The sequence below is a fragment of the Podarcis cretensis genome (genome assembly GCF_951804945.1).
Source record: "Podarcis cretensis genome assembly, chromosome: 2".
Lineage (NCBI taxonomy): Eukaryota > Metazoa > Chordata > Lepidosauria > Squamata > Lacertidae > Podarcis > Podarcis cretensis.
In genome coordinates, this window is record NC_137171.1 from 96,999,859 (window position 1) to 97,013,785 (window position 13,927).

Below are 13,927 nucleotides of genomic sequence, written 5' to 3' on the forward strand. Positions count from 1 at the left end.
TATCCTGCAATCCTTGTTTGAAGGGTAGTTTATAAATAACAACAGCTACTAAAACATAATAATTATAACGTAGCAAGGCTGAGAAGAAAAAGGCAAAATGGGGATTTCTTTTTAACTAAATTTATATACTACCTGATTGTAAGAGAACCTCTGAGTGCACATAGGAAGCATGCACAGACTTCCCAGATCACAAGATGGCCTGTTATACTGCATGCACATGCATGGGTTCTGTGCATATAAGGAAGACTAGTACCTCAACTTAAGCAATACTAGGAATTAAGGCAAATTGATTTTAGTAGGGTTTCTTTTAATTTTTAAATAGGATAGGGAAGAATATTTTTCATTGTTATTGTCTTGTCAGTTGATAAACATCTCAATATTTTGTATTTTAAAAACATTTAGGGCATCTTTGAAATTTTAATGTTTTATAAGTTGCTTAGAAACTTTTCTTGTAAAATGCACTGTAAATTATTATTATGTGCTGCATTTTATTTTTGAGTTTTTACTGGGAAAAGGAAGTGTTAAATAAATAAGGAAAACCATTAAGGGCTGTATCCAATGAAGTTGTACTTTTGCCACAACAATTTCCACTTGCACAACAGAACTCCTCCCTTTCATCCACCCAATATATCCTGGTTCCCCCCCCCCTCCAAATAAGATCTGGGGGAGGCCACATGGAGAGAGGAAGTTCTGCTGCTCAAACAGGATAATTTTGTGAAATACAACTTGAAACACAGGGCCAGCTCCATGCTAGAACCTGCAGAAGGAACCTGCAGAAGGAACCAGTCAATTCGAAGAAAGGCAAAACAACACTATTAAGGTGTTCTTCTCACAATATCTGAACTCCTAACTGCACTCAACAGTATCTGGGCAGCATAAGTTAACGTAAAATTGACAAATACCCACCATTGGCAGTTAATTTTGACCCATCTGGATATGCAAACATTGAAAAGTACATTGAAAGTCCAACATGGTAGTTAAAAAACAGTAGTAAAAAAACCAGAAGTAAACAGATACAAGATAGACAAGTTGTTCATGTTCATTCTTAGAGTCAAATAAGTGCAGGAGAATGAGAGAGTATGAATTAGCATGCAACTAAATTAGCAGACACGAGGGGTGCTCTGATTGCTTCGTGTTTGTCACATGCTGCTCTATAATTCACATCAGACACAATATGTGCAACTACAAGGAACATAAAATTGGGTAGAGCTTCAACTCACTGACATGTCCAGGCATGCAGTTTTATTTCCGGTACAAACAAGAACTTCATTCAAAGATTGTGAAAATGCCTTTATACTTAAAGAAAGCTGTGTGAATCAGAACAACTTGCTACAATGCTCTTATTTCCTCATTAAGAATTAAGAGCCAAAATGAAAAAAATCACAAAACAAATTTTCACGAGTGTTTGGTACAGCAACCAGCTCTGAAACAGCAGCAAAAGCTTTGGGTCTGTTCGCTTTTTCAAAGCATCTATCACTTGAGGCTCATTTATGTGCAAGGAAATCCTCTAGTGCAAAAAAGCACAAAATGTGACATGCCTTTCACACATTCCCTTGAAATAATGTGGCTGATAAAACAGACTGACAGATTATAAATACATTCCTCACATGCACAGCCTTCAGTTTAGAAGAACTGCACCGATGCTTCGCTAGCAGCAAATTGGCAGCATTTTAAGTTTTAAAAAACTACATTTAAAAAGCATATGCTCATTATCAGAAACCAACAATTTGATAATGGAAGCTGTTCAACAGTTCAGTTGAAAAAATGTTCACGGTAAGAGAAAAGTTACTCTGCATCAAATACAAAAGTATCTGAAGCGATGTGAAAGTAACAAAAAAAAACCACACCCTTTACCTTGTTTGCCCCCATCAACCATATGGTCACTACTGTTATTTACTGATTATGTTTAGTTTTACATGCTACCATGGGACCTAAGAATCATGGAATTGGAAGAGACCCCAGGGATCATCTAGTCCAACCCCCTTCAATGATGGAATATTTTGCCCAACGTGGAGCTTGAACCCACGACCCCGAGATTAAGAATCACATGCTCTACCGACTGAGCTATCCCCAATATGGTCCAAAAAGCAGAGTGGTATCTCGATGTTATCCAAACTTTCAGTTTCTAAAATGAAATTACAGATATCCTGAGATTGGCAGAGGTGGCCCTTCTTACTATGCCCTTAATTGGGGATAGATCAATGTGCTGTGACACAGGAACTGTGTACTGGAGTCCAGTACTCCATCTACAGAATTCCTTCCTCTTAGGAGGTATGGTTAGCCTCGATTTTCATGGATTTCCATAATCAACTGAAACACAATTTTTCACCCATTTCTGGTGATACTAATTTAGAGTCTGCAAAGTTTTAGAGTATCATGTCTGCTACTGGATTTCCGTTGCATATGTTCTGTCCTATTGTTTTAAATTGCTGTTGTAAAACACCCTGGGATTCCTTTGAAGGAAGGGTGGTTTATAAGCTCAATAAATAATATAAAACAATACAGGTTTTGCATCCAAGTTGGATAATCTTCTTCTAAGAAACCTTGTCAAATAAGGATCCTGTAGTTAAAAGCCAGAACCCAAAGACATTATTACGCACACAGGAGAGACGTCCTCATGCATGAAGCTTTGATCTATTGTTTTGGTAGCAATAATGTTTACACTGCCAAAGAAATCAAGCAAGTTTAAACTACACCGTATGCTGCATGCTTCCCCAAAATGATGCCCACCAAATGCTTCAGATTACAACTCTCTCTTCATTCCTGATCACTGGCCATATAGGCAAAGGCTGAAAGGAGTTGGGAGTCTAACAGGTACTCCTAGGGAGCGTAATTTTGCAACACTTGGCAGTTCAAGTCCTGTTTATCTACTTTCACATATGAACTTTAGCTTGCCTAAGATAGTTAACAATAATTAAATGCAGTCTTGTAAATAGTCACACCAACCCAGTCATTGATGGGATGTGAGAATCTTCCAACAAAGGAAACTTTATGAAATTGGAAATGTTACCATCCCCCACTCCCTCCATACACTTCCAGGCAAATATTATTTATTACGTTTATAATTCATCTTTCCTTCAATGAGCTCACACTTGCATAGATTGCTCTCCTCCCTATTTTATCCCCACAATGAGGTAGGGTCAGGCTGAAAATCCAAGATCACCTGTCAGGGAACTGCCATCGGAGCCAGAGGGAGAGAGAGGGCTCCAGAGGGATTCCGGAGAGCGTCCCGGGATGGGGAGAAGCAGCCCATCTTCTGGGGAAGGAAATCAGCGTAGCACCAGTGGAGAAGGGAGGCAGATGGGGGAATCGGCGAGGCGGTCCCATGACTTCTCGCCGGGGACCAGCGGGGAGAGCACGGTTCCTCCGCTGCCCACACCCTCCTTGCGCAGAAGGCTTCCGCGCAGGGAGAGTAGGCGGAGACTAGGCGTCAAAGAGCTTCTTTGCTGGAAGAAGTTCAAGAAATGCCCACTGACGGATTCTGCCAGCGATTGAGACAGCCACGGGCAAGTGGCTATCCGGACAGAAAAGGTTCACTCAGGCAACCCAGCCAGGTGTGGCGCCGGTTTACGCACGAGCAACCCCTAGAACCATCACATCACCCAATGAGCTTCATAACTGAGATATGAACCCTCATTTCCCAGGTCCCAGTCCAACACTCTAACTACAATGTTCCACAAACGACGAATGTAGGTGAGGATAAGAGAGCTACTATAATTTCTGAGGGAATAAGTTAATTTTGGGGGGCATGTCTACATAACTGATTAAATGAGTGAATCCTTTTCCACACATAGTCTTAAAAAAACAAAAAAGTTAGATGGATACCTATGAAGGCTAATTGCTTGCCTATGTTTTACAGTGGTACCTCAGGTTACATATACCTCTGGATATGTAATCTTCAGGTTGCACAGAAGCATGCGCAGAAACGAACTGCGCGCCACGTGTGTGTGCAGAAGGGCTCAATCACGCCTCGTGTGTAGAAGGGCACCTCCAGTTACAGACTTTTCGGGATACAGCCGGGCCTCCGGAACAGATCCCATCCGTAACCAGACGTACCACTGTATTGCTTTAAAACAGTGGGGGGGGCAGTTCATTTTTTTGAAAAATTCATAGTAAGTTTCCTAAAGAAGTACTGCTCTTAAGGTTTAAGGACAACAGCATATACCTTCAGTTTTGAAGTTGTATGAAGTCAAAGCATTTACCAAGATTATCAACTTTGGATATTAGGGCTTAATTGATCCTTAGAGACAGGCAAACCACTTTTGGAAAAAGACCCTTCTTCTGTGCAACTAGATGTAAAACTACATTGGAAGCACAACTTGAGGCAGGCATTTTTTCCTTGGAAACATTAGTGTTATTCCTTGTAATATGTTACTGGCCTCACCTATATTTATCCTCTTAGCTAAAATTTGTTAATAACCAACTTCATACCATTAGCTACTCACTATCCCATTTTCTGACACCTGGGTTAGAAAAAGAAACAACTACATTAAATTTCTAGCTATTAACCTGCAAAATTAATTAGCTCTGGAAAAAAGGGTTTGCTCACTACTGTACCTTGATCTACAACAGGGGTTTGCAAACTGATCTGAAGACCAGCAGTGACCAACCAGTTTCATTCAGTGGTCAATGACATGTATATGAATTTGTGGTTGAAGACAGGACATGGCATATCCATCACATTTAAATTCATATACATTTAAATTGTATTTTTAGCTTTTTTATATTTTATGTTGTAGTTTATTGCATTATAATTTGAATTCTTTGGAATTCAAGTTGTAATTCAATACAATATATAAGAAATGAAAAATCCATTGTTTTACCATAAGCAGTTACGAAAAGTTGATTTATCATGCTGCCCTGGCATTTAATAGTTTGTCCTTGTGAAAGTGGCTCAGCTGAAACATTTGCCAATGCTCTTCTATACTGTAATGTTTATAAGAATATAAACTCCTACTTTATCTCCCCAGTACTTTCCTTACACTTGGGGAAGTCAGATGAATTTTATGTTTCAATTTTAATGACAGGCACTAACCCCAAAATTAATGAAAATATAGCAAAGTCCCTTGCTGTAGCCATTAAAACTAGACCACAGCTAGATGATTACAGAGTTAAAGATGTCTGCATTTTAAACTACTTTTGATTGCTCGTGGATTTTGTTATACTCTTATTTTAAAGGCACAATATGTGTGCATTCATGCTGTATTTCTTTGCTATGGTTGTCTTAACACTATATTGTATCTGCTGTTTATGGTCTGAAGACCAAATAAACTAAACTGAGTGACTGAAATTCTGTACTTTTTTTGAATTGTTGTTATGGCTTAACACCACAGTTAAACATACACATTTACTATCTGTTTATCTTCCTTCAAAATGTCTGCAGAATGCACAACAGAATGCATTGTACAAGTCTAACCAATAGCATCAACAAAGCATTAATTTTTTGAAGTCTGTGCGTCAGACAATAACTGGCTTTATGAACAGGTCTTGCCTCAAGCTTTGCTATGCCTCCACCAAGTTTCCAGAACAATCATTTTTCCTAATTGATTAACCCATAGAAACCAGTAAGTGCATTATCTGTTGTTAAAGCAGGCCATACTTCTATTCAATGTACTACCTAATAATGCACAACACATTCCTATTCAAACTGTTGAAAGGGAACTGCACATCTTCATCCTATGAACGCTTGCAGCAGATATGCAATTCTCAGTGAGGTTACAAGCCTTTGCCTAGCCTGTTTCACTTCAGAGTACAGGCCTCACCTTCAAAGGCTTCATTCCAACATGCATATCTCATGTGTACATGCCCCAACCCACATAGCACATAGACATGACACACATGGGGTGGGGGAAGGAAACAAGCAAGCAGAAACAGATCCCTCAGCAGGACCCACTTCCTCCCTCCTTACTCTCTCTATGCTTCCCTGCCCTCACTTTTACTGGCTGTATTCCTGCCAGTATCTTCAAGGTTCAAGAACCAAGTCTCAAGGAGGTCCCACTAAGCATGGTAGCATCGGATTTATACGATCCGAGGTCTCTGCAATCCTTCTGCCCTGATGAGCACTGGTAAAGAAAAAAAGTGACCTTTCCTTTGCTACAACAGTGGTGACAATATTGGTGGCTACACTAAAGAAATCGGGGGAGGGAGGAGAAAATGCAGCCCCCTGTGCAGTTAAAGGGGATGTCTCTGCTCACTGAATCAGATGGTGAGGAGGGAAAAGGGAATGAATGGAATCCTGCCATGATGGGGCTCCATGCTGCCCCCTCCCCACATCGCAGCTACTGGAAACAGCCAAAGACAAGGCTACGACCGACCGTGTGCAGTGTTCAAGAGGGCTCAAGAAATCCTGTGAATACAGAAGTTTACCACTTAAAATCAGAGCAGACTCTTGGGGAAAGCTTGAATGAAAACAGAGGAAAGCACAAAATAGCACTGGGGCACTCAGCTAAGAATGTAAGACCCACAAATAATGCCACAAACCACTCACATCCCCCATATTATTAAATCAAAAAGAAAAGTGTAGTCCACTGAAACTGTCTTGAGGGGCATATATGGTCTATGAGGCACAGGTTTGCCACCTCTTTTATTATACAACCCTTTTTCATGGTTGACATGTATACAATCATTTGTATATGTGCCAACCATCAACAGAACATTCTTCTATCGGGAAATTCTCAGGTGTTTCTTAAAACAAAAAAAACTTAACAGCTACATTTTGAATACTAGTGCTTCTTACTACAGTGGACTTTCAACCAACAGGCTAATATTCATTAAAAATAATCCTGAAAATATGTCCTTGCATTTTATCCTGAAAGCTAATGTAGTCTAAGGTTACCAAAATGTTAAGATGCTAGATATGAACTTTCTAAAGCCAAACTGTCAAGAGGACTAATTCTGATACTAAAGAAAATACAAATAAAATTTGTTAAGAAAGGCCACATAGGATTCAGGCTACTATTAAGTATATAAATAAGAAATACAGGCAATGATCATTTTGTGTGCGTTCAAATAACACACGACCGTGCACATGTGCACTGCTGCGAACATGGAAATGGCAGGGGAAAGGGGCATAATGGGTGAACTTATACATGCTCCACCGTTGCGCGAAATGACCCAAAACATAACCACTGCATAAATCAAAGGTTGCCTGTATGCAAGCTTTTACAATCATTGTTCCATTCTATCATACTGACACAAATTTTAATAGACATTGGCTAATATCCAAAATTGTGTGAGATTTAGTAGTCCACAAGCTTGACATGAATCCACAGTGTGATGCAGCAGCATAAAAAAGGTAATACTATTCTATGCTGCATCAAAATAAGTATGATGTTCCAATCAAGGGAAGCAATAGTACCACTCTTGGTCAGACCACACCAGGAATACTGTGTTCAATTTTGGGCATGATTTTGACAAGCTGGAATGTGCAGAGAAGGGTGACGAAGATGATCAAGTGTCTGGAAACCAAGCCTTAGGAGGAACAGCTGAGGGAATTCAGTATTGGGTATGTTTAGCATGAAAAAGAGAAGACTGGGAGGAGATATGATAATCAAATTCAAATATATAAAAGGTTGTCACATGGAAGATGGAGCAAGCTTGTTTTCTTCTGCTCTGGAGGGTAGGACTCAAACCAATGAATTCAAGATACAAGAAAGGAGATTCCAACAAAACATCAGATAGAACTTCCTGATGGTAAGAGCTGTTCCAATAGTGGAACAGAAACAGACTCCCTCAGAAGGTGATGGACTCTCCTTCCTTGCAGGGCTTTAAGCAGAGGATGGGTGGCCATCTGTCACAGATGCTTAAATCGAGTTTCCTGCATTGCAGGGGGTTGGACTAAATGACCCTTGGGCCACCTTTCCATCTCTACAACTCTATGCTTCTATGACTCTTGCTTCTGCAATGGGACTTCCCTGTCCTCCTCTCCACATCCATACAGTTCTGCTCTGGAAGGTTCTCCAAACCACGGGAGATGATTTGGGAAGGATGCCTGGGGGATGAGAGGAGGACTCATCACACGAGTAGAGACATAATTGTCTGGCATCCATTGCATTAATCTGATCCTGCAAGCGACACTGTCAACAGTTAACCATGGAAGGATGACAAAAAAACAAAACAACGAAGTTTAAACTGGTGCAGCTAAGTATAGAAAAATAATGTCTTTGTACTTTAGTTTGAATATATATTAAAGTAAGACATGAGCAACTTTCTTTTGTTATTGAGCTTGAACCCTTTAATTCAAAGAGCCAAATAAAACTGATGACGTCAGCTTTCCCTAGAAACCAGTCACAAAGGGAAGTAAAGCTTCTCTGGTAAGCTAGACATAAACTCTAAAAGGATACTCACTGAAATAAACATTCCTTGCTGAAGCCTGCATCTTGCATTACCCTCCCCCACTAGGATAGCTTGGGAGCAAGAAAATTTGCACTCGCTAACAGTGCACACTGGAGACCTTTCCCCTCCATGCTAAATAGTGAGACAATAAGGAAGTCAGGGAAGCTCTAGAGAAGTGAAGTATATAAGCAGTCTATAACTTTAATAATAATAAATAATACAGGAAAGAAAAACTTAAGATATATAAAAAGTGTGTTAAATAACTGTGCTTCCTCATCTTTTCTACTGCAGCCTTACGGAAGGGCTGCAGCTCAGTGTCAGAGCCTTTGCATGTAGAAAGACAGTTTCAATCCCTGGCATTTCCAGGAAAGGTTGGGAAAGACTGCTGCCTGAAACCCTGAAAATCCACAGCTGGTCAAGTCAGGGTACTATGCAGTAGTGCGCAAGATGGGTCAATGGTGTGACTCTGTGTAAGGCAGCTTCCTATGGTCCTAACACCTCTCTTGTCTTCTGTTGTCTCATCTTTCCCACCCACCCCCTCACCTTTCTTGTTGCTCTGGCCACATAAAGCTCCTCCTTAAATTCCTGTCCTGACTTCCTGTATTCTCTTGGTATCCAGCACAAGCTTCTCATATTTATCTTCAAATCCTACCATGGCCTTGCCCCACACCTCTTCAATGTCTGCATTGTGCACCATCAAATTATTTCCCAGTTTACTTCTTGTTACCCTTATGCATGGAACTACCTCCCAGAACACTGGAGATGCACCAAATCCCTCCTCAAAACTCATTTTTTGAGACACCTTTGGGCATAAACGTAGCTATAGCAGGGTATAAGTTTAGACATTAGAGTGTTAAATATGTGTAACTGAAATAAATATTTATTTCTCCTCAAATTAATCCTACTGTCAATTACTGCCTCTTCCTCTACTGTCCCTTTGTCCTGAATTAGTCTGTAACCCCCTTGGGACAAGGACTTGTACTTTATAAAGGACCATGCAGAGTGATGACACTATAGTAACAATAAATAAATATGTTATTTTATATATTAAATAACACACAACTGACCATATTGCCTCAAGCCAGACATATGTGCCACAAGTAGTATAAGAAGCAAGGATTTGCATCACACCGGCTTAAAGAGAAGCAGGAGAGTCCAGGAGCATCGTTGACAAGACTCTTCAGCGCTCTGGGCAGCTGGCACCCTACACTACTACAAATGACCTGCATGCTGTCCCATGCACAGGACTATGCCAATCTCCACTACCCACACCCTCTAAAATGGAAGGGATCCAAATTCAACCTCACTGCTTCTGGAAACTGATGTAGTGAGCAGGGCTGGAAGTTGGTACAAAGTACAAGATAAAACAGGGATACAAGGGAGACCACCAGAACAGAAGCCACTGCCTGGTTGTGTGGGGTGATATGAACAAGTATGAAATAAGTATTGTTCTGAGAGATCTGGGAAAACCAAGCACTTGGTTTTACCTGGAATCTCAGTCCTGTAGATCCCAGGCACATGGCTAGCCATTCTGGAAGGAAGAAATGTCATTTCAAAGGGCTGGTTAGAGAAGGAGGGCTGCCAATAAATTATCCTCCTGGGCAAATAAGAGCAATTCAAATAATAGTAGGCATTCTCATCTTAACAAATAAACAATTGTAATTCTGCTCAGAAACATTTTAATTATTAAAAAAAAACCTATGCAGAGGCAGTCGCGGATATCTTATCTAGTAGAGAGGGATTTGCTCCCTGATTTTGTAGAGATTAGAGGGAAGTGGTGTGGAGGAAAAAGGCAGACCAACAGAAAAGCATAGTTATTTGCCTTGGGCTGAAGGTGACCAACAAAGGCTTGGGAAGTGCGGTTAAGTACACTTCTGGATCAAGATGCACTGGCACAAAACAGCAACTGTGTGAACAACTCCCAATGTGCTGGTAACTAAAGTAGAACTGTCTCAAAATTTATTTAGGTTTACCAAACAGGGCCAGCACTGCCCCAATGCACAATTACAACCGTCAGGGGGGAAACAGTATCTTATGCTAGCTAGTGAATCAAGAGCTATTAAAGAACAGAAAGTCATCATTTGTCTACAGCTGTGTGCAGGAAGCATCACACTGGGGCTCCTTGTGTGAAAAGTTGAACCAAACTTAGAAGAGGCTTGAGACCCAACGTCTGTACTTTTCATTAACTTGCAATTCCAAAAACTGATTGCAAAACACATGCTTTTCTGGTTTCTGACTATAAAAGCAGAGGTCAGAAGTGTGGGTGGTTGTCTTCTTAAAAGGAAAAAACAGCAGGCTTAATGTACTCAGTAGGATCAATTAAGGCTGACAAGCAATACTATAAGGAAGCACAGGGACTTAGATAATTCTCAGTCTTCAATGAATGTGCAGCAACTTTTAAGTCTGGAAGTAAGTTACCCGAACAGAAAAACTTGAGAAACTCAGATTGCAGAGTTCTTAGTGTAGAATTCTGTAGAAGCTTAACTGTTTAAGTATTCCTATAATGGAAAAACACTTGGTTACTAACTTTCTGTCACGTCCAAAACCACACCAAGAAGCTGTTAGTCAATTAAAAAAAATCACTCACATTGTCTCTCCAGTCTTGGCAACATGACAAAGAAACTGATCCAGTACAGGACACACTTCCTTCTTCCCCCTCTTTTCAAAATCTGCAAAAAGGTAAAGAAAAACGGGAGAAAGGTTATTAAGGAGCAAAAGAAACGCACACTCACTCCCACACACAAAAGGCCAGGGCCTTATAGGCCTCCAAAGGACAACACATACACTTCAATGACTGGAAAGTTCATATCCAACTTCCCTTTCAAAGCCGGTTTCTCATACTAGGCTACCTGCCTCAGGTGAGGTGAAAGCTGTAGCCAGTGTAAACCAGAGATTTCTTGTGGGTGGGGTTGGAGGTGGGGCTGGGGGATTATGGAAGCAGAAAGTAACAGGAAATGGGAAAGGGAAAGGAAACGGGGAACCCATTGGGGACCACGGACTGTGGAGAAGAAACAGTTCACGTTGAGAGTGGAGAGGGATCTCCGAGGGCCTTTTTAAGGGGGGGGGGATCCAGATAGAAGGAAGGCGGTGGGGGAGGAGGAGACAGAGAAACCTCTGGGTCGTTTCAGGATCCCCATACCACCACCCTCAGCCCAGAAATTAGGGGCCTGGAAAGCAAGACTGATCAGACTCTGACTAGACTTCCTCCACATCCACACACAGCTTTTCTTTTCCTTTTTTTACAGGTCATCTTGTCCCCCCCCCCGTTCCCCTTCTCTTCCCTCAGGGCTTCCTCTACAACCTCTCACATTTTTTTGAGGGGTGTGGGTGGGTGGGTTACCCCGGGGTCACCCCTTCCCTACGTGACCCCGGGGTAACCAAACCCCCCCAACCCATCAAAAAACAAGCAGCCCTCACCTTTCAGCGCCTCCTGCAGCCTCTCGATATCCATGATCCGCTGCTGCCTCCTTTTCTTCTTCCACCACCACCACCTCCTCCTCCTCCTCCTGCCCCCCGGGCCCTCACGGGAAGCAGGCACCAGCAGCCGCGGGAGCGACGGCCTCCACCACAGACAGAGACGAGAGAGAGAGAGAGAGAGAGAGAGAGAGACGGAGAGAAACACAGAAACCCCGGCGGCCGGGCTCAGCAACCTTCCAACATGGCGCCCAGGCCGTCGCCGTGCGCGCCCCCGACGCCCTCTCGCAAGCGCACCGAAACGAGCCTCTCCTCTTCCCGCCGGGGCGGGGGCGCGCTCGAGAGGGGAGGAGGAGGAGGCGGGGGAGGGGCCGCGACCATGACGTCACCGCCCAGCCGGGGGGGTGGGGCAAACAAGCCGAGCAGGGAGAGCCGCATCGCCGGCAAAGCAGCTCGGCTTGGGATTGGTCGGAAGGCGCGCTTTTCACCTTCGGCTCGCCCCGCCCTCTCTCCCGGCTGCGTCACGTTCCGAGATGGAAACCTGCGGCTTTTCTCTCTCTCGGCACCTCTCCCGCCTCGCTAGTGTTTTGGGTGCGGGGTGGCGTCGGGCGTTACGCACTAGAACGAGTTTCTTTCCGGCCTCCCTTTATCAGACACGACCCCTCTCCACCCCACCTCACAGACAAGGGTCTTTCCCCTTTCGGTCCCCCCCCAAAGCACCCACATGTGCTCGTCCCGGTTTTTTGCGTGAGCTGAAATAAAACAACCGTCAGAATATAATGGCGCATCGCCTTGCAGATTGAGGACGGAGCTGCACAGGAGAGGGGATTTCACGCTGGATGGCGCTAAAATTATTTCGACAGTCTATAAAGTTGTAAAACTTGAGGGCAGCTGAACTTCAGTTCTTGCATCATTCTATATCTGGAATTCGTTCACTGTTTCATGAATGGTGCTGAGTAGTGAGACTCATCACAGACACACACAGTATTTTTTGTAATTGGTTTTCGTTGTGTAATGGCCTGTGATGGGCAGAGATAGATTTGTTATATACTGTACCACCATTCATCAATAGACCACAGGAAGGTTTGCAGCATAAAACAAAATACATAATGTATTGAGAGTAAAATCAAAAGACAACACCCCAAGTGCTTTGAAAGGCCATAGATTGATGAATAGCAGCTACAGCATCCAGCTAATTCTATAACACGGGCTGGAAAGAGGATTATTTCATATCATAGTTATGGAGGCAAGCAAGGGTTCTGTAAATTACTATTTCTCCCTCACTATATCAGACTCAGGCCTAGTTGGCAGGCACATGAGGTTGTAAATCTTGAGTGGATTCACAGGGCTGGCCCACCTATGAGGCAAGGTGAGGTGACTGCCTCAGGTGGCAGGATCCACAGGGGCAGCAGATCCCAGTGTAGATCTTTATTCCACCACCACCACCCTTTGTTCTTGCTGTAGATTTTCACTCACCCTTTCACCTCCAGGGCCAAACTGTCTTGGGCCAGCTCTGCCTATTCAGGTTGAATATACAGTATCTGTTTGTCTGTCAGTCTGTAAACAGAAAATGTCATCAGAACGGTTCTAATCTGGCTATCAGCCTGCCAGTCTATTTTCCATAAGCAGTTATTTTTTTGTATGAAATAGCATTGCATAAAGAGAGTCCCAAGTCAGCCTGTGGTGGTATTAGCCAGACACAGATTTGCTGCCACATCTTCTGATTTGTGGTGATAGGCTTTAATAACCTTCTTATATACCCAGTGCTTAATTTCTAAAATAACAACCATAGGAGCTTATGGACTGTGATGGACAGAGATAAAGTAAAGTACCCTTGGAATGTAAATCCTGCTCTTATCCCTTGATAAGTAAATCCTACTGTCAATCCTAAATGTGCTGACTGATTATTTAAAATCAATAATAAATGGAAGGCCATTTTGTATTTTTAAAGAAAACAGGTCCCTGGATTAAGCTACAGTGCATCCCAGTATCAAATTAAGCCCCATTTATACCACAGTGCCTTCCATTTCACTCCACACATAAACAACACATTTATGATCAGCACCATGGAGATTGCATCAGGGGCTGAATTGTCTCCTCTCATACCTCTGAGTTCATAACACACATACACAAACATATACACATAGTTTAGGGGCTGGCCACAGTCAATTATAGTAGG

The 13,927-nt window shown here is 42.5% G+C and overlaps 1 protein-coding gene and 1 long non-coding RNA gene across 3 annotated transcripts in view; both read right to left on the bottom strand.

Annotated features, from left to right (window-relative positions):
• Positions 1-12,201, bottom strand: part of PPP4R2 (protein phosphatase 4 regulatory subunit 2) — a 35,027-nt gene extending 22,826 nt beyond the window's left edge. Inside the window, exons 1-2 of one of the 2 annotated variants that reach the window (XM_079963773.1) lie at positions 11,985-12,201; positions 10,922-11,003 (exon numbers count right to left, since the gene is read on the bottom strand). In XM_079963773.1, the coding sequence (XP_079819899.1) occupies positions 10,922-11,003; positions 11,985-12,186 (284 nt within the window). In that variant the 5' untranslated portion in view covers positions 12,187-12,201. The other variant, XM_079963772.1, reaches the window with a different exon arrangement.
• Positions 309-3,761, bottom strand: LOC307209273. The gene is made up of 2 exons (XR_013835499.1): positions 3,603-3,761; positions 309-3,163 (listed from the first exon to the last, which is right to left on the bottom strand). It is a non-coding gene; the product is annotated as an uncharacterized lncRNA (long non-coding RNA).
• Positions 12,202-13,927: the final 1,726 nt, after the last annotated feature.